Source organism: Epinephelus lanceolatus, chromosome 20 (genome assembly GCF_041903045.1).
Source record: "Epinephelus lanceolatus isolate andai-2023 chromosome 20, ASM4190304v1, whole genome shotgun sequence".
Classification (NCBI taxonomy): Eukaryota; Metazoa; Chordata; class Actinopteri; order Perciformes; family Serranidae; genus Epinephelus; species Epinephelus lanceolatus.
Window position 1 is genome coordinate 28160659 of NC_135753.1, and position 24848 is coordinate 28185506.

General features: G+C 39.1%; 2 protein-coding genes across 2 annotated transcripts; one reads left to right on the forward strand and one right to left on the reverse strand.

Annotated features, from left to right (window-relative positions):
* The first annotated feature begins 10117 nt into the window (after positions 1 to 10117).
* On the forward strand, positions 10118 to 20339 carry psme1 (proteasome activator subunit 1). Its single transcript, XM_033639366.2, has 11 exons — positions 10118 to 10318; positions 10616 to 10648; positions 10747 to 10809; positions 12069 to 12170; positions 15416 to 15473; positions 17246 to 17343; positions 17637 to 17705; positions 17836 to 17903; positions 19048 to 19102; positions 19387 to 19473; positions 20109 to 20339. The coding sequence occupies exons 1-11, from the start codon at positions 10286 to 10288 to the stop codon at positions 20187 to 20189; spliced, it is 747 nt and encodes a 248-aa protein (XP_033495257.1). The 5' UTR covers positions 10118 to 10285; the 3' UTR covers positions 20190 to 20339.
* Positions 17930 to 24808, reverse strand: fitm1 (fat storage inducing transmembrane protein 1). The gene is made up of 2 exons (XM_033639365.2): positions 23041 to 24808; positions 17930 to 21247 (listed from the first exon to the last, which is right to left on the reverse strand). Exons 1-2 carry the CDS (start codon positions 23325 to 23327, stop codon positions 20584 to 20586), a joined length of 951 nt encoding a protein of 316 aa, XP_033495256.1. The 5' UTR covers positions 23328 to 24808; the 3' UTR covers positions 17930 to 20583.
* Positions 24809 to 24848: the final 40 nt, after the last annotated feature.

Here is a 24848-nt window from a genome sequence, read left to right on the forward strand (position 1 = left end):
AGAGACAGACAGAGACAGAGAGAGATGCACGGCAAACAGTGATGACAACAACTACAAAACACTGATTTTAGTGATAATATAATAATGATAATAATAGTATTGTTATAAGTATATATTGATATATGATCATACATCTGTGACAATAATAATCATACGTGTATAATAATTGTAGAAGTATGATTAATCATAATAGCAGTAGTAGGAGGCATCAGGCAGGATCACGGCAGCAGTGTAACCACAACACATGATCCAGGTGTAGCCGCGATTCAAGGGAACCTGCGAGACAGTGGAGCAAAAAGGCTTCAGAGAAGAAGCCGAGTTAGTGACATGCAGTAATAGGACATGAATGTTAGCAAATGAAGAAAAAAACACTTTTCAGAATCTAAGAGCGAGAGAGAGAGAAGAAGAGAAGGAGAGAAGGGGCTCAGTGTATCATAGGAGGTCCCCCGGCAGACTAGGCCTATATTAATATAGGTATGTAAATGGTTTGTAAGGCACGGATAACTTAACCTGCTTCCTCAATAGCTTCCACTTTAGTTTGGTGTGGTGATGCCAACATTACTGCAAAAGAGTGGAAATGTATGGAAAAATGTAAAGACAAAAAAACTGAGACATATTGCTGACATTGCACTTTTTTTCTTGAGATATCTCAGGCTGATCATCATCTGTTATCTGAATGGATAAATGTTTTTAAAAATGTACTTGTACTTGTTTACACTAGACGAAAATGAAAAAAATGTAAAGGTTGTTGTTATTTATAGGTTATTCTACAGTGGTTTTACTCGTCCAGCCCACTTGAGATCAAATACGGCTGAATAAGCCCTATGAACTAAAATGAGTTTGACACCCCTGATGTAGGCCAATCTACCAATCTATCATCAAGTTAGCTGTTAGCTGCCCTCCCCAGTTAGTTAGCACAGCTGTTAATGGCAAATATGTGCCAGTTGGAAAACACTCCAAAAAAACACTCCAGCAGCATGAGTAACATGAGGTGAAAATATGCTTTGCCTTTAGTGTGAGCACACCTTCACAAGACTATTAAAATTTAGGTCTCTGAGCTTATTGCACCTTTAGTTTTCCAAACTTTATAAAATTCCCTTCAGAGTCACACATCATTTTATACAACTGTTTACACAGGCTGAGCAGTGCTCCTCACAAACAATACACTAAAATAAGTGTAGTGCCTCCTTAATTTCAATCTGAATGAAAAGAGCTCCCTGTATTAACCTTTTATGTGATGTTATGAATTCACTCACTTTTGTCTTTGTCTTTCTATACATGTATCTACAGTACAAAAAGGAAACTTCCCAAAAAACTGAATTAGAGGTTTTTCAAGTGACAGAATACGATACGTACGAACATTTGTTTACAGCTCATTTTACTGAACAAACCTTTACTTTCACTTAAACTAATAGCCTACTAATATTTGCACATAAGGGCAGTTGTCCGTTTGTTTGTTTTTTTAACTGTGCAACAAATGATTGTCCAAACAAACCAAGTTTGTTTAAAGTTGTACCGGTAATTTGTTTTCAGTGTATATTTTGATTTTCTATTAATTCTAGTGTCTATTAATTTGCTGATTAACTGATATATTGGTTAGTGGAAAAATGCCCCTCACAATATCTCAGAGCCCAAGTTAACATTTAGCACAGCTTAACGTGAAATGGGAGAAAAAATGCTCCAGTGGATTATTATTTTAATGTATGTTAATTTAATTATGTTACTAGTGCTGTCAATTTAATCATTTGAATTACTGATTTGATCCTACTAACTTTTATTTGTCATTTATTTTACCCACGTTGGTCTGTGTAAGTCTAACTTTTTTGGTTTGTTTTTGTTTGTTTCGTTTTTCTTTGTGAGACCATATTGTCATAACAGGTTGTGATCTATGCTTTGTGTATTATTATTTCCCTGTAATTTTTTTAAAAAGTTGACATTTTGCTTGACCATCTGAAAAAAAGAACTTTTAAGATTCAGTTTCCCATCATTGAAAAACAGCAGATCTTCACATGTGAGAAGTGTGAAATAGTACATTTTCTGTTAACAGATTAATCGACTAATTGTTGTAGCTGTAGTAAATACAAATAGCAAAAGGCACTGTAAAGAATCAACCTAAAATTAACAAGACATAAGATGGAAAATATGCTCTTAGCTGTAAATCCTGCAGAGCTGAAAATCTTCCCCTCTGGTTCATCCTGGGACTTTGCAATTCTGGACATCATGTTACATAATGTTTGAAAGCTGAAGCTCAGATTTCAAGCAGTTCTCTTGTGCTGCTGTTGGAGGCTGTTAAGGTGCTGTAGGAGAATATTGTTGTAATTGTCACTTTTACAACATTGATAAGCAGTGATAGGTTTACTACTAGGTCAGGGGTCAGCAATCTGCAGCTCTGGAGCCACATGCGGTTCTTTGCTCCCGGTGGCTTTGATATTAAAATATCTGGAAATGAATAATGGTTATTTTTTAACACACGGTTTATCTGCACATACTGCGATGCCACACAGCTGGTTCAATATCAGCAAAGTTTCCCTTTATATTCATTGTCTTGTGTGGCGATCAGCAGTGATGTGGTGGTTCACTTTTACACTGTGATCTGTAGCCTATAGTTCAGCTTTAGCTTCTAACTATCTTTGTCTTTTTAACCTGTTGTTGCTGCTGAGTCAGTTTGACATCCTGGATATATCCTTCAAACACAGACTGTAGACCCCTCTTTCATTTTTCCGAAAATATGATAATATTTCTTCAGGGAATGCAGTTAGTTAGAGTGAAGGCTCCATGCTTAGTCTGACAGCTTGACGGACCATCACAAAGGGGCGGGGCATAGCAAAAGATCAATTGTAAAAATGTTGTATTTTTCATCAACTAAAATGTGCTTCATACATCTGCGACCTGGTGCCTTTTCCTCTTAATTTTGCTGAACATCAGTAGCAGGGGCTAGCCTGGAGTCTCTCTAGTTGGCTAGCCATGGATTCCAAATCCAAAAAAGGAAAATTCTTGGAGGAAAATAGAGGATTTAATAGTGTGTGGACAGATTCATTTGCTTTTACTACCAACACTGCAAAGTTAAAGTACTATATGTAGCCCACTGCAGAGTAGCCACCTTGTAGTAAATCATATTAATGAATGCTCATTTCGACCTATTCGCAGCTCCAGGCAGATTTTGTTGTATCTTTTTTTGGCCAATAATGGCTCTTTTATTAGTAAAAGTTGTCAAGCCCTGTACTACATACAAGGGTAGTTTCACTGAGAAGGAAGAGGGTATACTCTCCTAAATATTCCAATGGCTTTTTGGCTGATAAACAGCCAAAAAAAGGTGGGTATACCCTGTATACCTGTGTATACCCTCCATTACACCACTGTTGATTAGGGTTACAACAGTATGAGATTTTCTTTTTTTTTTTTACTATAATTGAAACTTGAAAATATTTTGTTAATGACAGTATGTGTAAAAAGTCTCCCCTTTGAAAATAGCTAATATAAAGGGGAGATTAGCCGTCCAGTTGCATTTTTTTTTCAATGTCATAGATGAGCAAATGTCCACAGTATGATAACATCAACTTTTATATCATGGTATACCTTAAACCAGTATATCACTGCAACCCTACTGTTGATAAGCCTGCTGTATGAGTGAATCAGTACTGACTGTCAGACATGAGACAGCAGGGGGATTAGTCTGTATACTAACAGCATAGGGCGTCTGTCTTAAATCGTGAGTTTCCTGTTAATGTTTCTCTCTCTGGGACCTGGAGGAGGGGAGTCTCACACACACACACACACACACACACACACACACATATACAGTATGAGCTGCGAGCAAAAGGGGAAGTAAAGGGTTGGGGGCTGCACAGAAGAATATACTGTAGATAAGAGATAAACAGAGATACAACATGTCTGGTTAAACTTCAGCTCTCCTGTCTCATGTTCTCTGATAGGGCCTGCAGAGTCAGCAGCCAACCAAAGAGAATTCCAGAGCACATGGAGAACACACACACACACACACACACACACACATATTCACAGTGAATTAATGCATGCATGCTTTACAGCCACGGCTGCAGTCCATGATTATGAAAGGGAACATTCAGAGATGCAGCAACTGGCAAAAACTAAAAGCTGCAACATGCTTTAAAGGTCCCATGTTATACTTATTTTCAGGTTCATGCTAGTATTTTGGGTTTCTGCTGGAACACATTCACATGGTTTAATGTTCAAACAACACATTATCTTTCTCATACTGTCTGCCTGAATATACCTGTTTTCACCGTCTGTCTGAAACACTTTGTTTTAGTGCCTGTCTCTTTGAGCCTCCCTCCCAAAACAGTCCAATCTGTTCTGATTAGACAGTGTTTGCAGGTCTTTCACATCTGAGCTGTCGGCATCTCTGCACCTTTGTCGCCAGCGGGAAATGACTGTTACAGCACTGTAGCAGCACTTTCTATTTTTATATACTGTAATAATGTGTAGCATCTCCATTAAGTTCAAACATTTATATTTGTGTGCATGATCTAAACAGCTAACTAAAGTTAGCTTAAGTGGGTAGCCAATGACCCAGTTTTATACATCCAAAGAACTTCTATAAAAATGAACTGCTTGGCACCCAGACCAGGCGTCTAATTGAGACAGGCCTTTATTTGTCAAAATGTGTAGCTACGCCAGGTTAGCAAAAGAGACTGGGTGTTTAACTGGGGCCAGGCTTTTGATTGAAGTTTTATGGTAGTTGTGACATCACAGCTTCACACCACAGGTGTGACTTGTGGCTTTTAGAATCTTATTTTACTGTTAAAAGTCACAATTGCCAATCACACATCTATTGCTGCATTAAGTCTCATCCTATTACAGTCTAACACAATCTAAATGACACACGCAAAGAAAGGGTTTAATCTCACAGTACAAATCTGATGGTAAAGTAACAGAGATAATTCTTATTAAAGAGCTTTTACTATTGATAGTTACTATCAATAGTAAGAATTCAGAGTCGTTATTTTTCCTGTCAGTGATTTACTGATTAATCAAGCAACTGGGTAACTAAAGCTTCAGCCCCAGTGAATAGGCAATGATTTTGATTTCTCCTTTTTCTGCAAGAGGACTGGTTTGCAAGACATTTAAAAGATTTTAAACACATTAAGTGAACCAAATACTGTGGTAAAATTAGAAACACAATGAAATGACATATTCTACCATGGCCTAAGTAGTCTTAAGACTACTATGAAATCAAATGTTGACTGCATGTGTTCTTGAATTTTTGATTCTTTATCCAATGTGGTACAGTATTTATATTTTTAAAGTGTTAACATTTTCCCATCAGCTCTTTTCAATATTCGCTTTATTAGAAATTATTAATCAGCGTGATGAGAAACTCGAGCTGTTTATTTCTTACAAGCTAGACTGTGGACTCATTGTCACCATTTAGGTCTTAGTGAGTTATATTAATGAAGTTTTCTTCTTGTGTTTCACAAAGATAAAGTAGCAGCCGAGAAACTTTACATCATATCACGTTCATTTAGCAGCTGCTTTTGTCTAGAGCAATTTCATATACAGTACAGGCCAAAAGTTTGGACACACCTTCTCATTCAATGCGTTTTCTTTATTTTCATGACTATTTACATTGTAGATTCTCACTGAAGGCATCAAAACTATGAATGAACACGTGGAGTTATGTACTTAACAAAAAAAGGTGAAATAACTGAAAACATGTTTTATATTCTAGTTTCTTCAAAATAGCCACCCTTTGCTCTGATTACTGCTTTGCACACTCTTGGCATTCTCTCCATGAGCTTCAAGAGGTAGTCACCTGAAATGGTTTTCCAACAGTCTTGAAGGAGTTCCCAGAGGTGTTTAGCACTTGTTGGCCCCTTTGCCTTCACTCTGCGGTCCAGCTCACCCCAAACCATCTCGATTGGGTTCAGGTCCAGTGACTGTGGAGGCCAGGTCATCTGCCGCAGCACTCCATCACTCTCCTTCTTGGTCAAATAGCCCTTACACAGCCTGGAGGTGTGTTTGGGGTCATTGTCCTGTTGAAAAATAAATGATTGTCCAACTAAACGCAAACCGGATGGGATGGCATGTCGCTGCAGGATGCTGTGGTAGCCATGCTGGTTCAGTGTGCCTTCAATTTTGAATAAATCCCCAACACTGTCACCAGCAAAACACCCCCACACCATCACACCTCCTCCTCCATGCTTCACAGTAGGAACCAGGCATGTGGAATCCATCCGTTCACCTTTTCTGCGTCTCACAAAGACCCGGCGGTTGGAACCAAAGATCTCAAATTTGGACTCATCAGACCAAAGCACAGATTTCCACTGGTCTAATGTCCATTCCTTGTGTTTCTTGGCCCAAACAAATCTCTTCTGCTTGTTGCCTCTCCTTAGCAGTGGTTTCCTAGCAGCTATTTGACCATGAAGGCCTGATTCGCGCAGTCTCCTCTTAACAGTTGTTCTAGAGATGGGTCTGCTGCTAGAACTCTGTGTGGCATTCATCTGGTCTCTGATCTGAGCTGCTGTTAACTTGCGATTTCTGAGGCTGGTGACTCGGATGAACTTATCCTCAGAAGCAGAGGTGACTCTTGGTCTTCCTTTCCTGGGTCGGTCCTCATGTGTGCCAGTTTCGTTGTAGCGCTTGATGGTTTTTGCGACTCCACTTGGGGACACATTTAAAGTTTTTGCAATTTTCCGGACTGACTGACCTTCATTTCTTAAAGTAATGATGGCCACTGGTTTTTCTTTAGTTAGCTGATTGGTTCTTGCCATAATATGGATTTTAACAGTTGTCCAATAGGGCTGTCGGCTGTGTATTAACCTGACTTCTGCACAACACAACTGATGGTCCCAACCCCATTGATAAAGCAAGAAATTCCACTAATTAACCCTGATAAGGCACACCTGTGAAGTGGAAACCATTTCAGGTGACTACCTCTTGAAGCTCATGGAGAGAATGCCAAGAGTGTGCAAAGCAGTAATCAGAGCAAAGGGTGGCTATTTTGAAGAAACTAGAATATAAAACATGTTTTCAGTTATTTCACCTTTTTTTGTTAAGTACATAACTCCACATGTGTTCATTCATAGTTTTGATGCCTTCAGTGAGAATCTACAATGTAAATAGTCATGAAAATAAAGAAAACGCATTGAATGAGAAGGTGTGTCCAAACTTTTGGCCTGTACTGTATATATATATATATATATGCATATAAAATATATAGGCTGGGAGCCAGGTCAGGCCCTCCTGATGTTTTTTGCAATATTGTTTCCTGTTAGCCTATACCTTGGGCTATTATAAGTGGATAACAAAAACTCCCAACTTGGGGCCGTTTGGTCTCAGGGGGCCCAAACCCCTTTTTGGGACGTTTCTGGCAAAATAATGTAAATGCAAATATTAGGGCATTACAATGGCATAAATAATCATACAAGTATGAAATTTAGCAAGGAGTATCCTGACACAAAGGGGAAAAAGCAAAATAAGAATCTTGGGCTTAATGCCATTCTATTTCAAAATATCACACACAACAGCCCCAAATAAACAAAAAAATGACTGTTCAAAAATTCTCATCACTTTAATCACTTTGTGCAGAACATTTCAGTGCAAGGTGAGCATTCAGACATGAAACTATATGTACAGTCACAGTGCATTGAGTTAGTATGGTCAGTGTGTAACTATGGAAGGGGATAATGAAGTCCTGTGTGAACATTGTACAAAGAAATAATTTACTGACATGGCCTCAAATCCTAAAGCTCTGCACCAAGTTTTTTTTGTAGCAACACAACCTTTGTCCGCAGTATTACTCAACAGCCTTCCTGAGCTGAACAACACACTGCTGTGATTTTTAATCACTCACTCAATCAAATCAAAGAATCAATAACTAATGGATCTGGCACTGTAATAAGGTGCACCCTTTGCTCTTTGGATCTGTTTTGGCATATTGATGGCACGCAACAGTATAGATGACCCAGACTGTGTTTACAATGGGAGGCTCTGACGTCCTCTCTGTCCACTCAGGATCACGTATTTGTTTTAGGCTTTAACCTGACTGCGTGATCCCCCGGCTCTGTCCACACAGCTCCTGATGAAATAGCTCATGCAACAGCAGATGTACGACAGCAGATCCCAGGAACACTGGTTGCAATAGCAGGCACACTTCGGCCTCAGTGATCAATATTGAGATAAAGTTGTGCTCTCTTGCACCTCCTGAAAATACCAGTGGAGATTTTTCTTTATTTGACTTTGTTGACTGTTTATGTCATGTGTCTTCTTGTAATAAGTCCATATTGTGCTTTACATGGGCTGCTTTAACAGAGGGAAGCTTCATTACATTTTACACTTGAATCATTTTAATATATATTTGACAAGATAATCCTTACGTGACTGAGGCTAACTCCTTTTGATATAAGCATATGATTTAACTTTAAATAAACACACACACACACACACACACACACACACAAATGACACATAGCAGGTGCCTTTAATCAGTGTGTGTTTTTGTAGTTTGTCACAGGGCCCTTTGGTTTACTTCACTTAGAACAGCAGCGACACCTAGTGGACAGAGTCAGAAGTTACAGAAGAAAAAAATAATGACATGCAATATAATGTATGTAATAACTTGTGAAAAAAAGTTCCTAATATGATCACTTGTACATATATATGTATATATAGAATTACCCAGTCACTGTCACTGTTTTACGTAGTATTTGGTTCTGCGCAGCTGGTGGTAATCAACTAATTATTCATTGATGGAAAACAGGTGTTTGTGCACGGTCCTGAAGAAGAGACATGTCAAAATGTATTGAGTGTCATGAAACAAGTTTTTGCAATTTATACATTTTTTTTTCTTTAATTTTTTCTTAAAAAATGTTTATGAATTTTACAGATTTAATTTTTTTGTTAAGCAACACTGTCCTGGAAAAGCCCATTTGGCGAGTGTCACATCAGTATGGTAAAAGAACATTTAAGATTTGAATTCTTAGTTATTTTGAGAGGATCACTTTAAGATTAACATGAATACTTACAGAAAAAATAATATTATAATAATATTGTGCTCCCACATATCTTTCATACATGTAGGTCATGCTAAATACTGGTAACCATTTTATTTATTTTTTTATTTATTAAATAGGGTTATGAAGCCCAAGAATTTCTTAACATATTTTAGTAAGTAAAATTATTATTATTTTGGATATTATAGATAAGATAGAGAATTATTGTGTATAATTATCAATTAAAAAAAATAAACAATGTTAATTTCACTTGTCTAGGATTGGACACCTTTTGTTTTAACAGGGTTATGAAGCCCAAGAATTTCTTAACATATTTTAGCGAGCAAAATCATGAGTAATAATTCTAAAAATATATATATATATTTTTTAGATATTATAGATATGATATAGAATTATTGTGTATAAGTATTCATTTAAAAAAAATAGTGTTGATTTCACTTTTTAATTCCTAAGGACTGGACACCTGGACTCCTCTTTACCACTGTACACAATATAAAATAAATAGGCTAACAATCACCTAGAATTAGAGAAACAACCTGCCATTACACACACAGACCCATTTAGTTTACTTTACTTTACTTTAGTTAAGAAAGAACAGTGCAAATTAATAAATACACATGGTGTAAAAATGCCAGTTAGTCAGAATGCTATTTTTCTTCTGTAGTTCCTTGGCCAAGATGCACATAATAAAAAGCTTCTTTGAACACATCAACAAGAAATGATTTTAACATGATTTTTTAGTCATCAAAAGTATGATTCAGTGCTGAAACCTGAGGCAAAGTTGATGCAATATAAAAGAACATACAATTTGTAAAAGCACCAGAGGCAGTAGTGACATATTTCCATATAGAACAACACTGCAGCACTAACAGGACACATTATTAGCAGCAGCAGCAGAAAGGAGTTTGGTGCTTACATGTGCATTAATCATCCATTTTTAATTGATTACTAAAGGATCAGTGAGTGTTTATATGAGTAGGTTTGTGCTTTGAGTCTGTCTGGTGTAGCCTATTTCTCATCAGCAGCTCTTGTTATGGGAAATGAAATGCCAACGTTTCCTGAAAACTACAAATCACACAATGCATCATGATCACTCGGCACTGAACTAGGAAAGTACGGAACTCTCTCTACTTTCATTTTCGCTTTTTATGCTGAGTAACTGTGAGTACAGCTCCGTGTCGTGCGCGGTATTGAATTACATAAATATAAAGCGTATTTTTGTGTTTGGCTGCTTTTTTTAAAGCCTCAACGCTTTTATAAACTTAGTCAAACAAGTTTTCATCTGCAGAGTCGACATGGCTTTTCACGATCCTACCTCAAAGAAACAGGTGAGCACGACTGTCTGCTAGCCTGATTTAAAAGTGCAATGTACCGACATTTTAAACCCACTTTCCCACCAAACTCTTGACTGGTGGGTCAGTGACGCTGACAGGTGAGCAGCAGTTCAGGTAAATGTTTGCTCTGATAACCACAGAGATAGCAGGGGTCTGATTACGTGGGCAGGTAATTAGCTGCAAAACGGCCTGTGTAGATGTGTCCATAGCTGTTTCTGAAAGTATCCTTCATACAGCAACAGTGTCAAAACATAAAGGAAAACGATAATAACTATAATCCCCTCATTGCAGGTGGACGACTTCTGCGTAAAGCTCACCAAGGAGGTAATCATCCAGTAGTTATAAATCTCCCCCGGCTGTCCCGTGAATTTATGTTTTGTCATATTGATATGAACAGTGTTTCTTTTGTTTTTTAATAACAGGCAGAGCAGCTGGTTTCTGTATTTTTCCCTCAGAAGATTGAAGAGCTGCAGAAGCTGTTGCAGGTATCAATCTGTCACTGTATTATTAGCCACACCGGGGTCCCTGCAGGGGGTCTTGGGGTTTCTACAGCAAAATGTGGGGACTTCCTGTAATTTTCTTTAAAAAAAAAAGAAAAAAAAGGATGGAGACGTTTCTTAAGACAAAATTGCAGAGGTGGGACTAAGTCACTGTTTTGCAAGTAAGTCTCAGGTCTTTGTACTTAAGTCCCAAGTCTTAAACCTTGAGTTTCAAGTCCTAAATCAGTCAACATGCACTTATCAACAAATGTAATGCCATTTTAACAACATAGTAATAATATGTTGTACATACAAAATTCATTGACCGAGTGGGGGAGCCCCTCCATGCAGAGCCTGCATGTTCTCCCTGTGTCATGGTGGGTTTTCTTCAGATACTCTGGCGTCCTCCCACATTCCAGGATATGCAGGTTAGGTTTACTCAGGTGCTAGCCACCAAAAATAATTACTGCAAAACATACTTAAGCCTTATAATGAAGGTAATTATTGAGCCTGCACTAATAGTTAAACTGAACATTCATTAATATATTTTCCCAAAAGGTGGCTAGTGTGCAGGGCATTATTTATGATTATTTGGTACATAAACTTTGCAGAGGTGGCAGTGAAAGCAAACAAGCACTTTAAATTCTTATTCCAAGACTTTAACTTTTTTGGATTTGGCATCCATAGCTAACCAGCTAGGGAGACGATAACCACTGCTAGCGAGGCTCAGCAAAATTTCAAGGATCAGGCAGTAGATTTTTTTCCATATCCTGCAGAATGTCTACCCAGTAACTTGAATTTTAGAACAGAGCTGGACTCAATGTGTGAAAGTTCCCACCGAGATTGTACATTTTAGACACAGAGGTGAAACTTGGGGGTTCATTTTATGTCTTTTCCTGGGTGCGAGGATTTTATATTATAACAATATAATATGATAACACACCAATATCCTCCTATAACATACTTATTCATGTTTGGGCTTGGGGGAAGGTATCAAGTGTTTTTGAGTCCAAAGGCTCAAGTCCAAGTTAAGTCACAAGTCATGAGTGTTAAAGTCCAACTCGAGTTGAAGGTCGTTTTTTATTTTGTCAAGTTGAGTCTAAAGTCATCAAATTTGTGACTCGAGTCTGACTTGAGTCTAACTCATGTGACTCTAGTCCACACCTCTGCAAAACTGCATCAAATCATGGGCTGTTTGAGAGACTATGGGGTGTCAATTACTGAAAATATGTCAGATGTAACAGGGCATTTCTGGTTTCTGTCAGACATCTTTCAGCCACAGTGACCTGGAATTTCTGAGGGCTCCACTAGACATCCCGATACCAGACCCAGCAAAAGAGGAGGCCAAGCGCAAGAAGAAAGAGGAGGTATGTCCCACACTTAGTAGGTTTGAGGCTGCATTGTCTGAAGGAAGCATGCTGGTTGAAATGTTTTTAAGCTTCAGAGGGTTAAAGGAATATTTCACCCCCCAAATGTCCATGTATTATTGTCTCTGTTTAGGATAGTCACAGCAGAGGGCACAAATGACCTCTTGTACCCATTTTTATCTGGCTAATGGGACCTTAAGTCTCCTGCCACATGGCAACAACTGGAATGATGAGTGAAGAGGGTTGGTGGGGTCATTCTAGACCTGGGTTGCCTCTGTGGGTATGGACTGGTTGTACAGATTCTTAAGTGGCAGTTGTTTATTAAAATCACCCAGTAAGAGGATTCAGTCATCAGCAGAGTTAACTCAGTCATTTTACCTTGCTGAATTCTTTATGAATTGAAGTAATAGGTGACCACATTGCGCAACAGCTAACCTACATCAAAAGATCAGTTTACAAACTCTCACAAAACTCAGTATAATCAGTAGCAGTATAATCCAAATCTCAGTTATCCAGCCATATGCTCAGTGCTTTCTTAACCAGAGGTTGGCAACCCTTTAAAAAATCTGTCTGAAGCCGCAAAACATATTTGAGCCTTACAATGTCAGTACCACAGCCTGTTAAGTCTAAATTAGCCTGTAAACACTGCTAATAGATCTAAATGGGCATTCATTGATATGTTTTACTTCAAGGTGGCTACTCTGCAGTGGCCTATTTATAGAAATTTGCTACTTTAACTTTGCAGCATTAGTGGTGAAAGAAGACAAATCTGTCCACACACTAATGAATTCTCTATTTTCCTCCAAGACTCTTCAATTTTTGGATTTTGAATTCATAGTTAGTTTAGCTAGGAAAACATAGACAAGCTGCTGCTGTTAAAGTTCAGCAAAATTTAGAGGAAAAGATGCCAGGCCATAGAATTTGGAAAAAAGCAATAAGGACAAATGGGCTCTAGTTAATACCGCGAGGTAGACTGAACGATCTGGCGGAGACTGGACTGTAAAGCCGGGGAATTTGTACTGCTGGGGCTGATTAGTGGATGGCTTTCAGGTAGATTTTCAGGTTTCAGCAGGTAGATTGACAGCAGGACTGATGAGAGCCATGTCCAGACACGCAGACACAGAGAGAGACAAACAAGGAACCTCAAGAAACAAAGGGGAGGGGGGAAACAGCTGACACATGAGGAATTAAGAAAAAGGCACAGACTATGACATGTCATTTTTTGTCAAAGCCACAGGGAGCCATTGGGGAGAGGCTAAATTGCTGCATGTGGCTCTGGAGCCTCAGGTTGGCTACCCTAGCGTAATCAGACAGCCCTCTCTGATGGGGAACTAAACTAAAAGTGAAATATATCTGTGCTCTCTTGAAAGCCAGACTTCATTGACAAAAACAGTAATTTTTACCTCATGGGAGTTGCTGGTCTACCACTACATAGTCTCGCTCACCAGACCTTTCTCAAGAAAAGAAAGGTCTGGCTGGGCCGACTCTCACTTTAAGATTGGAGGAAAAAACGCCCCGGCTGCTTGTATTTCTTATAACTAATCACAATCGTTCTGGGCGGTGCCACAGCAACGGTGCGCTTGCAAAAATATTGCTGGGGGGAAACAGGTTTTGGTGTAACACACCCACAAAAATATCGCCTAAAGGACGTGAACCATGGCAGAAAAATGGCTACATCCCCGCAAGATCAAACACCGCAAAAGTTAGTAAAGGACGTGTTGAAAACGGTTAAAAACTGCTACACAACCGGAGGTGGTAGGGCGGGACTTGAGCGGGTGGCTCGTTCCGCCCAATGAGAGGCTGATCTATGCAGCGAACTTCCACCCACTCAGACTAACCACTACATGGAGTTTGGTGTTTTAAGGGTTAGTTTGCATTTAGCAACGTCACACAGTAACAAAAACAATCTACCAATTGAGGCAGTGGTAGACCAGCAGCTCCCGTGTTTAGTGAGGTAAAATTACTGTCTTTGTCAGTGGAGTCTGGCTTTGAAGAGAGCTTAGACAAGTTTCACTCTCAGTTTAGTGCCCCATCTGAGAGAGCTGCCTGTTTGGAAAGTACTGAGCATACGACCGGGTAATTGAGACTTGGATAACGCTCCAGGAGTTGTGTGAGTTTGTAAACGGATGTTTTAATATATTTTTGCTGTTGTGAAACGTGGTTGCCTATGACTTAATTATCTCAGTTTTTGGATTCTTCATTCACCGTAGAGGCACGCGCGAGTTCTACTCACAAATTTAAGGTGACATGAGGTGAGTAATTGATATGCAAACAATCAAATGGGGACGGAAGTATTCCTTTCAAGACAAGACATTTCTTTGTTTGTGTACAATAATTGCCACAAGGTTCAATTTTGCCATTACCTGCAATTTGTTACGAAGTAATTCCTGAATTAAGGGTTTAAAAGGTTGAATGGAAAGTAAACACCAGTGGCATATTATATAAATGTATCAGGCTTCATAATAAGGAGTCTTAGTTAAATATTTTATTTTCCTAACCACCGATTTTTTTTTCAGCAGCGCTGCATGAAGCTTCTCAACTGGAATCCTCAGTCAGGGGTTTATATTTAGCGTCTCACATTAGACACAACACTGAGTCCTTTGTTACCATGGCAACCAATCGCCGTGCAATTTTCCAAGGACTGCTTTACAAATTGGCAGTGAGTGGGTCCTTTATTTAGGATGATCTTTAAAGAATCTAAATTGACCTGAATGAATGTGTTTTCTTTGGCTTCAAATCATGTTCCAGTTATTTTTGATGAGGCGAGAACTCAAAGAATCCCCATTTAAGGGATAAAAGTATCCTGCTCATGCCGTATGCAGCGCAAACTGATCATTGACTTAAAAGTGAAAGCAGAGAAATCACTAAAGGATAAGGATTTTTTCACCTTTTATTGTATCCTTATTTAAACAGAGGTTACTTCTATTTTAGCAGTTGCTGCCATATTGCACCCGTGGATTTAGAGGAGGAAAAAGTGTAACGCTGCCAGTGTCAGTAGTTTTATGTAGGGAAAAATGGGTTGAAGGAGTGTTTGGGATCATAACTTGAGGCTGTTGGAGTTCATTCAGAAGCTGTATGCAAGGAGCAGGGACTGCTGGAACTGGGTTACGTTTCTTATACAAAGAAAAATCCCAACATTTGACATCTTCATTTAGCTACAGAAAAAAGCATGTGGGAGAGCTGTCTGAGAGATTAATAGGCAGTGAAAACTCTTTGACCTGCTGCCTTCTGTTCTTATGTTGCAGAAGGAGGCGAAGAAGGGGAAGGAAGACAAGGACAGCGATAAAGAGGACGAAGATTCAGGTAGAGATGATGATGACAAGTGATAAATCAATATACTGCAGTGGTGACAACACAGTAACTATTAAACAAGGATAGCCCTTTTTTTAATGTCTCCGCGCCAGTGAAAGCTGTGTCTCACCTTGATATCTCAAGGATGCCTTAAAATAATTTCTTAAAATATGGCACAAACGTCCGCTGGGACTCCACAATGAGCTTATTACAATTTGATGGTCAGATTTCAAGGTCACCATGACCTCACAAAACATGTTTTTAGCCATTACTCAAGAATTCATACACTAATTATGACAAAACTTGAAATAAAATGTCTAATAAAATAAAAGTATGAAGTGATGACATTTTATATCCAAAAGGTCAAAGGTTGACTTCTCTGTGACATCATAATTTTCTCCAAAAAACACTTCTGAGTATTACTTAATGTCACATCTCAGGGGGAGACATTTGGTCAGATACTGAATTGGTGACATTAATCCTCATACTGTGCTGATTGTGTAGGTCAGGGGTCAGCAACCTTTAATATCAAAAGAGCCATTTTGGTCTTTTTTTTATCTGTCTGGAGCCACAGTATGTATTTGTTGCTTACAATAAAGCTAACACAGTCTATTAAGTCTAAATTAGCCATTACCAATAGATCTAAATGAGCATTCATTAATATGTTTCACCACAAAGTTGTTACTCTCCAGTGGACTCTGGTACTTTTAATGTTGCAGCTTTGGTGATGGGAGCTAAACAAATTTATCCAAGCACTGTTAAATTCTGGATTTTCCTCTGAGACTTTTTCTTTTTGGATTTAGATCTGTTGCTAGCCTCACTAAGGAAACTCAAAACTTGTCCCACTGTTAAGGTTCAACAAATTTAGGAAGAAGGGCGAGGCTGTGATGTATGTCGCACATTTTAGTTGACAGAATGTTAAAACATTTTTTATTGAGTGTATAGGCTACACATTTTTACAACTGGAAAATGTAAGAATCACTTTTGCCCTACAACAATGATAAATGAAAATTAAAGTGTAAAAAATAGTTGTTATTCATTTACATATAATCTTTGGTCAAAGCCACTGGAGAGGGGCTACCACATGCGGTTGCCTAACCCTGGTATAGATCTTCTGTGCTGGCGGATTGAAGATGTGGTGAAGCATACACGTTTTAGGATAAATATCTTCTTTGTAGCAACATTTATATTTGAAGCATTGTCTACTGTCATGGCTACATATTATTATTAATATACAGTATAGACATGGGTGTAAACTGTAACTGCAACTTGACTGTGTATTCCTCTGTTATTGCAGTTTTCTGTGCATGAGCATATTTGTTATGAGGTTAAGGTGATGGGCTGAGGAAAATATGAATGGAGACTGGTGTATGAATATATTTATATGCCAGGATTGGGATTTGCAAAGTTTCATTTTGCAAATCTCATTGCATATTTGGCTATGACAACTGTGATCCTAAAAACATGGAATAAATATTAAAAACATATTCAATTACAAACCTGTCTACCCACTCCCTAACCAATAATTTTGAAGTCCATCTATTGAGTCCAACTATAACTATTCGAAAACAAAACCAGTCATGATTTACCGATTGATTCACCAGGATTAATAAGTGGTTAGCAGGGAGCAGATGAAGCATCATTGTTCATTAAATTTTTATATGCCTTTTCTAAATTAAAAAGGAAATCCTGTGAGAGCCCAAGGGAAGGCCCATCTGAACCAGAATTTTCTGATATTGTGCCTATTGTGAAACAATGTTTGGGGATGTTTTTTTGTCCACCAGGGCCTCCTTGTGGTCCCATCTCCAGCAACGAGCATGTGGAAAGTCTCCTACAGGTGGTAAAGCCTGAGATCCAGACACTGAAGGAGAAGCTCAACACGGTCAGTCAGTCTCCTACATAGTCTCTTAGCTTCATTTATACCAGGAAATCAGTGCAAATGTGGTTATTACCACATGCTTCTGAGTGCCTTTGAGTGCAAATTATTTTATGTAACAAAGACAGGAGCTTGCATGCCAACAGTTGTTACATAAATAATTATGACAAATGATCTTCTCTCTTGACTGTGTTTTAAATTGAGCTGTCTTGGAACTTTAATAAAAGGGAATAAGTGTGAACTCTATGACAAACTCCTATTTCACATTAGATATTAATAAATTCAGATTTCCCTGGCAGGTGTCAATGTGGGTGCAGCTCCAAATCCCTAAAATTGAAGATGGGAACAACTTTGGAGTGGCTGTACAGGTTGGTAACCCGTGATGATTTGGTGAAGCAGTGAAATGATTCTCTTGTTTGGATATTTGCCTAATGTGTTGCTCATCTCTCATGTGAAATGCATCGAGTTAGGTTTAATATCTTTGCTCTTGTCCAACAGGAAAAAGTGTTTGAGCTGCTGACCAACACACGCACCAAGATCGAGGGCTTCCAAACGCAGATCGCAAAGTAAGAGCCCAAACCAATGCTTTTAATATGTAGATTTATTTTATTTAAGTGATAAACAAAAGATGCAGTCACACTAACAAGATGCATCATCTCTTTCATCAGTGCACCCACACAAGTATTACTTGTTTTGGCTGTTTATAGGCTCTGCTCAGTTTGCAGTTGGGCACATTCATGTTACCAATTTGCTGAGCTTATTAAACACCAGAAACAATTATCAGCATCATAAATGTGTTAGCTGGTCAGCTCAAATAGATGCAAATAAAATACAAGTGTCAGGGAGTTGTTAGCCACACACTGTTCTGAAAAAGAGATATAAGTAGACATAATAACTGAAACCATCTTTACTAGCGGCTACAGGGCCTTTCAGACTTCTCAGTTTGAAATATTGACTATTATTCACATCTCCTTTCAGGAAAATCTGCGTAATGAGTTTATGCATCAGTGCACTCAGTGTGACATGTCATTTTAAAGCAAAACAAAGTCACTTTAAAAAAAACAAACAAACAATACAGCCTTTCCCCTTACTACTGAAAAAGTTGAATTCAGTACACTCAGGGGGTGTGGTAGCTTATGGTGGCTAATATTAGCTGATGTTAGTAAACTTACAGGAACACTTCACCCCCAGAGACTAGTTACTCACTCTGTGTTACACTGAATTTGTGAAGAAAACTTTGTTCTTCTTGCATGCCTCTTGTAAACGTGGAATCCAGAAACAGAGGAAATGCTTAATGAATTGAAGTCATAGGGGTCCACATTCAACAACAGCTACGCTCACAACTCGTGCAGTATAATCTAAGTCTCAGTTATCCAGTCGTATGCTCAGTACGTCCCAAACAGATCGATATAGCACAATATCACGATATTTCTGTGTGGTAATATTGTATCATCACACAGTGCAAAGTATCGATTTTTTTATCATATTAATTATTTATATTTCAAATTAAACTTTAGGTAGCCTACTTGAATAATAAAATCAATTGCTTTTTTAGTCCACTGCATACATTTATGCTGCAAATAAAACGATTTTAATAAGATGAACACACATTTACAACAGAAATTTGACTGATATATAAGGCTGTAATGTATGCTTTTGATGACTGCTAGAAATGAATGACAAATCACTTCTCTTTCTTCTGTTTGTTAGATATTTCAACGAGAGAGGTGATGCTGTAGCCAAAGCTGCCAAACAGTCCCACGTGGTCAGTATCTCATGTTGTGCAGCATAATCAGAGGGGCACATTGTAATACATGTATTGTGTGTTTCTGGGTATTCGTTATCACACACTCAGCGATAGAATAAATTAAGATAAAACATACGAATGTTCATTGTGTGCCACCTACACACTGCATGCTCTATTTGTATGTGTACAATAATGATTTATTATGACAATGTTCTGCTCCGTGCAGATTGGGTACACACTGGGTGTTCAGTGTCCTGTATGTTTTTGCATATAAACTGTGTGCTGTGTGTTTTCTGCTGCAGGGAGACTACAGACAGCTGGTTCATGAGCTGGACCAGGTCCAGTACATGGAGCTCCGCCTTGTGGTCCTGGAAATCCGTAACACATATGTAAGACACCTACGCCCTGTTTTTAACAGGCAACTGTTAGGTTGCACTTTAAAAAATTGTTCTGTGTTATATCATATATGTTTGTGTTGAAAAATCTGAAAATGGATCCAAAGCAAACTGCATAAAAACTGTCAACACACGACTGATAAGGACATTTTGGCTGCATTACATTCTGGGAACACGTCATATGATAATTATAAATCAAATTAATATACCATCTGTTGCAATCATGCACTGTACTTTGAATACAACGACCCACACATCTATAAAATATTCCAGCCGTGTCCCAGCAGCAGGGACGGTGGCTAAATGGAATCCATTCCTTCTTAATAGGAGGGTAATTAAACTAATTGCTGTGCTTGTGTTAAATTGATTGGCGCTCCGTCTCCTATCCATTAATCACTGTTTGTCTCCTTCCTCTGGCTATTGTCCTCCTGTGTTTGATGCTGTTAATGAACAAGGCGGTACAGGTGATGATGAAAGGAGCTGTTTGACATGATTACGGCTCCGGATCTGAGCGTCCCCTCTCTCTCTTTTATTACTGCCTCTAACCTTTGTGTCTCACATGCTGTCGATCTTCCTCGTATCTTTCTACATTTCCACTGATATCTCTCTCTGTATCTCTCTCCCCCCAGGCTGTGTTGTTTGACATCATTACTAAGAACTATGACAAGATTAAGAAGCCCAGAGGAGACGGCAAGGCTCTCATCTACTAAGACTCCAGCACACTCACCTTCCAAAGAGATACTACCAGTGTAGTATGACACTCTCATAACAATACACCCGTTCTGACATAAACGTCTTCTTTTTCATACGGTGCATTCATTTTTGGAAAGATTACAAAATAAAGCAACATGATTCCAGTATTTCTCTCTGCTCTTTTTTTTGTCCTAATTCAGAATTTAAAATTGGGTTTTAGAGTAAAATAACTTTCATATTCATATGATGCCAGAGTTATGTAGTGTTGTCAGGTGTTTTTACAGGTGATATACTATACCTAGATTCTCTCCACAACCCTAAAGAGAAGTCATTTTCACTTTCCAAAACTTCAGCTTGAGCTTTCAGGGTCACAAGAACATGCCCAAAACATCATCTACTGAGGGTGTCACACTACTGGTCGATGTCTGTGGTGGTGAAAAGTCCATCTCCGGGCAAACCAGGACAGCCCCAGCTTGTTTTTAGTCTGTACCATCCCTGATAAAGTCCCCTCCATCCCAGGTAGCCCAGAGCTCCTCCTAACTGCTGGGAGGGGAACTTAGGGAAGTGTGCGAGCAAACACAGCAGCAGGAACATCCAAACAGCAAGGAGAGCCACACACAGGAGGAAGATGAACCTTAGAGGGGTGCCGGGCGACCTCTGCAGAGGCTTGGTTTGAGCCAGATAAAGACCAAAGACAGACATTTCCTCCACAAGCAGCAGGCAACACAAGCAGACGATGAGGACGTCCTGGGACACTTCGTAACCCCTCCACACCATGTGGGCTTTGAGGCAGGAGGCCTTGGTTTGGTCTTCATGTAGGAGGAGCAGGGGCTGCACCAAGGAGGAGGCATCTTGGATGTCCTGGGCAGGGGTCATAGGTTCATAACAGGTTCCTGTTGCATCATCCAGCAGGTTCAGGAGACGCTGACAGCCCCACCAGAGCAACCCCGCGACCCCTATCCTAGAGAGGTGGCGGAGGAGGAGAGACAGGGAGCGACGGGCTGAGATGGAGAGGAGGAGGATGAAGGAAGCTGTGAATATACAGGTCCAACCCCAAGTGGATCTAAGGAACTTCCTTCAAGAGAGCAGAGATCAGCGTTACTTGAAAAGACACTGTCGTCAGAACACAACACAATAATACTGTAAAAAAAAAAAAAAAAGAATTAAAAATCAACGCTTATTGCTCCATCCAGTCAAAGCTAATAGAACTTCACAAGGTGGGCAGAGTTCATGCATTTCAACACATGCTGTATTATACACAGCACAGCACTGGATATGTTGTAGTTGAGGGTAAATACAAGTTCAGCACGTACATTCATCTTTTTGAATCCACTTAAATTTATTGTGCTGCCAAAGGCTGAATGATTGCTCCGCTAATGGCTTCACATCATGAGTTATATAAGATCAGAGCGCACTAAATAACCTCACAAAAAAGCCTCATGGGCATTCAGTTCATGTATAAACTCGTATTACCTTTATTAACCTGTCCTTTAAAGTGAGCACTTGGATAGGTACCAGCAGAGGTGGCACCAAGTTGATGTTTAACAAGTCTCAAGTCTTTGCACTCAAGTCCAATGTCGAGCCCCAAGTCAAGATTGACAAGCCCCAAGTCCTAAACTTTGAGTTTTGAGTCCCGAACAAATCATAATGTGCTCTTCACCAAATATAATACTATTTTAACAACAGAGTAATATTATATTAAACTGGTTGTGTCTCTGTCTGTAATTTTCAGTGCTTTTCATACTGTAATATGCACAATTTACATTGTTTTTGTACATGCACAAAAGTATCTTTAGTATCTTTTTTCCAACTGGTGCTCAGTAACGTAACGTTAGTTCTTCACATGGTTCTCTCCTGCCTCTGCTGTCGGACTGGTTCGAATCAAGTAAATCTGGGGAATCCAGTGATGACTTTAAGAAAACTGAGGTAAATTAATTGATTTGTGGCACAGTTTTTAAATAATCTTTGGGGGAAGATAGAGTATTTTCAAGTCAAAAGGCTCAAGTCAAAAGGAAGTTAGGAGTCACTGGTGTTAAAGTCCATGTCAAGTTGCAAGTCTTTTGAATGTGTCAGGTCGGGGCTAAAGACATCAAATTTGTAACTCAAGTCTGACTCAATTCCAAGTCATGTGTCTAATGTCCACATCTCTGAGCACCAGTATACATACTATTAGTATTATATTATGTTAGTGCTGATCTGGAGTAAATCAAAAATCAGGCTTCTTCTTCTTAGTAATCTGATTATGCTGTGTTTTTGCAACAATAGCTTTAGATATCATACAGTCTTTGAGTATCTGGACTTGTGGCCCTGTAACATGAATGGATCCATTCACTGATTGACTCTGCTGCCAATCTACAAATAGAGCACAGGTGTGTGATTTGCCCTTTAGGCAGACTGAGGATGGCTGTGTAGCCAAAACGTTTCTGTGCAGTTTTCTTTTGTTTCTTTTGTTTTTTCACTATATGGTAGCACCTGTTATCGTTTTTGTATATATTTGATGGACCATTAAACATGGAACTTTGACATCCATCAACTTCTGGAGTGGACATTCCATTTATCTGATCAGTGTGCGAGCTTTTCCTGGTTTCTTCTTGACGACCTTGTTCAGCCATGACACACATCAGTAATTATGCTAACTATATTTGATATTTAAGTGCAAATTAAATTTTTAACTTTTACATTTACCCATGCTTTAATGTGCCAGGTGAGTTTAATGACCTTTGGGCTTCTAATGACACCCGCTCAGGGCAGGTTTTGAAGGAGCATGCAGGGTCAAAGTTAAAGTCATGCAGACACTTCATTAATTTCCAGCAACAGCACCTAGTAATAATATGAGATTTCCATTTAAAAGCAGAGACACAACCATACCTGTACAGGTAGTGGTTGCTGTTAGCGAAGATGCTGTACTTCGACACCCAGAAACTCAGCACAGGACCAAACAGAACCAAAGCAGACAGCATCAGGTGGAAATGTCGTCTGACCAGGTCACTTCCTAAAATCCTGGCCAGTAAGTTTGTAACTAACACCAGAGCAGCATTCAGCAGCCTGAGGATGAATTTTCCCAGCAGAATCACCTCTGCAGCCATCTTGTGTAGCTTCTGCAAGTTGATCTCTGGTGTGGAGCCATTTGAAGAGTTTTCAGTCTTTAGATCCATGTTTATCTGCTCCGTTTGTCCTCTTGATGATACGTTTTGTAGTTTCAGATTGAATTTAAAGAGTGTTTCCCTCTTCTTCTCTCTTTGTGTCCAATTAGAGCCCTGTTGTGGAGTCTGCCTCACTTTCTTTTGTCTTTGAAAGGCACACCCGTCCTGCTCTGGGAGCCTTTCCACTTTATCGCTGTCAGCGTGCAGGAGAGCACATGGTTTATAAAAATACAACCCATCTGTCCCCTTTACCCCCAGAAGCCCTCCCCCCTCTACAACACAGACTCAGAGTGTGGGCTTGGTAATGGCTGCTGCTGTAACTGACCCCATTATTCTAAAAACAATGATCCAACACTTCGGGAATTTAATCCCATTAGACGGCGACTGATGATCCAAAACTTTGAACTTTGAAAACTAAATTTGAAACAAATTTTGCCTGATGGCTTAAAGCAACTACTTTGCAATCAGACCAACTGGTGTGCTGCAATTACATATGCATTTAGCATCAAAAAAAAGTCTTGTCTATTCCTGCGTAAAGAATCATTCTGACATTAAATGGATCACTTGGCTCCTTCTTTAGTTCTCCTTTAGTCTCTCCATTCTTAGAATCAGCTGTTGGAGCCAAAACTAATTTAAGTTATAAACTGTTGCCAGTCTGCATTTGGCGCCATGAACAGCTGCGTTTCTCACAGCACTTTGAGTCCTCTTTATTTCCAGGCCCAGTCCTCGGGCCAGAGCCTCTTAAACCTCTTCAACTCTCAGAGCCAAATTGAGTAAATTTAGTCTTTCCGTGGGATTTATGCTTAATAAAACATACTAGAACTGTTTTCACAAGCCAGGACATCCCGTCCCACTACTAATATAGACTCCAAATCCATACTGACAGAAGTACTGCTGGAGTCCATATGTGAGAAGTTTTTTGTTTTCTTTAAGTGACACAGTTTTTACAGTGTAAGGATATTCTGTGTGCTAAAGAAACACCCACAACATAATAACACGTCAGGGGAGTAGCTCTGACATCTTATTTTCTTCCATTTGCCTTTTCAGTTACTCAAATGTTGGATTCAGCTGAGTTCTCCTGAGCTATGAGCTCCTTTTCCCAATAAATTATCTTAAGACCTGCTCCTTTACGTAGCTGAGATGATATATTATCACCACCACCAGTGTTGGTGTATTAAGTATTGTATTAAGTACGAACACTAAGTGTAAATGAAACCAGACGTGCCAAAGAATCTGTCTAATTTTAGACCACTTAACTGCACTGCTGTCATTACAATGACCTTCTAGCGATTCTGCTATGGTTCCTGTAGCAGCTAATTGTCAGTTGTCGGTTATGTGCTAACTGGCAAATGACATTTTCAGGACAAAGAAACTTTTCATGTGCTGTTTGTTCAGTGTGACAGCATTTCAGATAAGTGCAAATGGACACTTATCTCTGTTTAGTTCACTGTTAACAGGATATGAAATTGCCGCATTTTCTCCATGCCCCACTTCTGCATGTTTGAAGCCTGATGGGCCAAAATTTAAAACGTC

What these genes read in the sequence shown, in the direction of transcription:
- psme1 (XM_033639366.2), top strand. Translation starts at nt 10,286, where the DNA reads ATGGCTTTTCACGATCCTACCTCAAAGAAACAG. An exon ending in ATCCTACCTCAAAGAAACAG is followed by an intron (nt 10,319 to 10,615) that starts GTGAGCACGACT and finishes CCCTCATTGCAG; the next exon opens with GTGGACGACTTCTGCGTAAA. An exon ending in GCGTAAAGCTCACCAAGGAG is followed by an intron (nt 10,649 to 10,746) that starts GTAATCATCCAG and finishes TTTTAATAACAG; the next exon opens with GCAGAGCAGCTGGTTTCTGT.
- fitm1 (XM_033639365.2), bottom strand. Translation starts at nt 23,327, where the DNA reads ATGGATCTAAAGACTGAAAACTCTTCAAATGGCTCCACACCAGAGATC. An exon ending in AGCAACCACTACCTGTACAG is followed by an intron (nt 21,248 to 23,040) that starts GTATGGTTGTGT and finishes GCTCTCTTGAAG; the next exon opens with GAAGTTCCTTAGATCCACTT.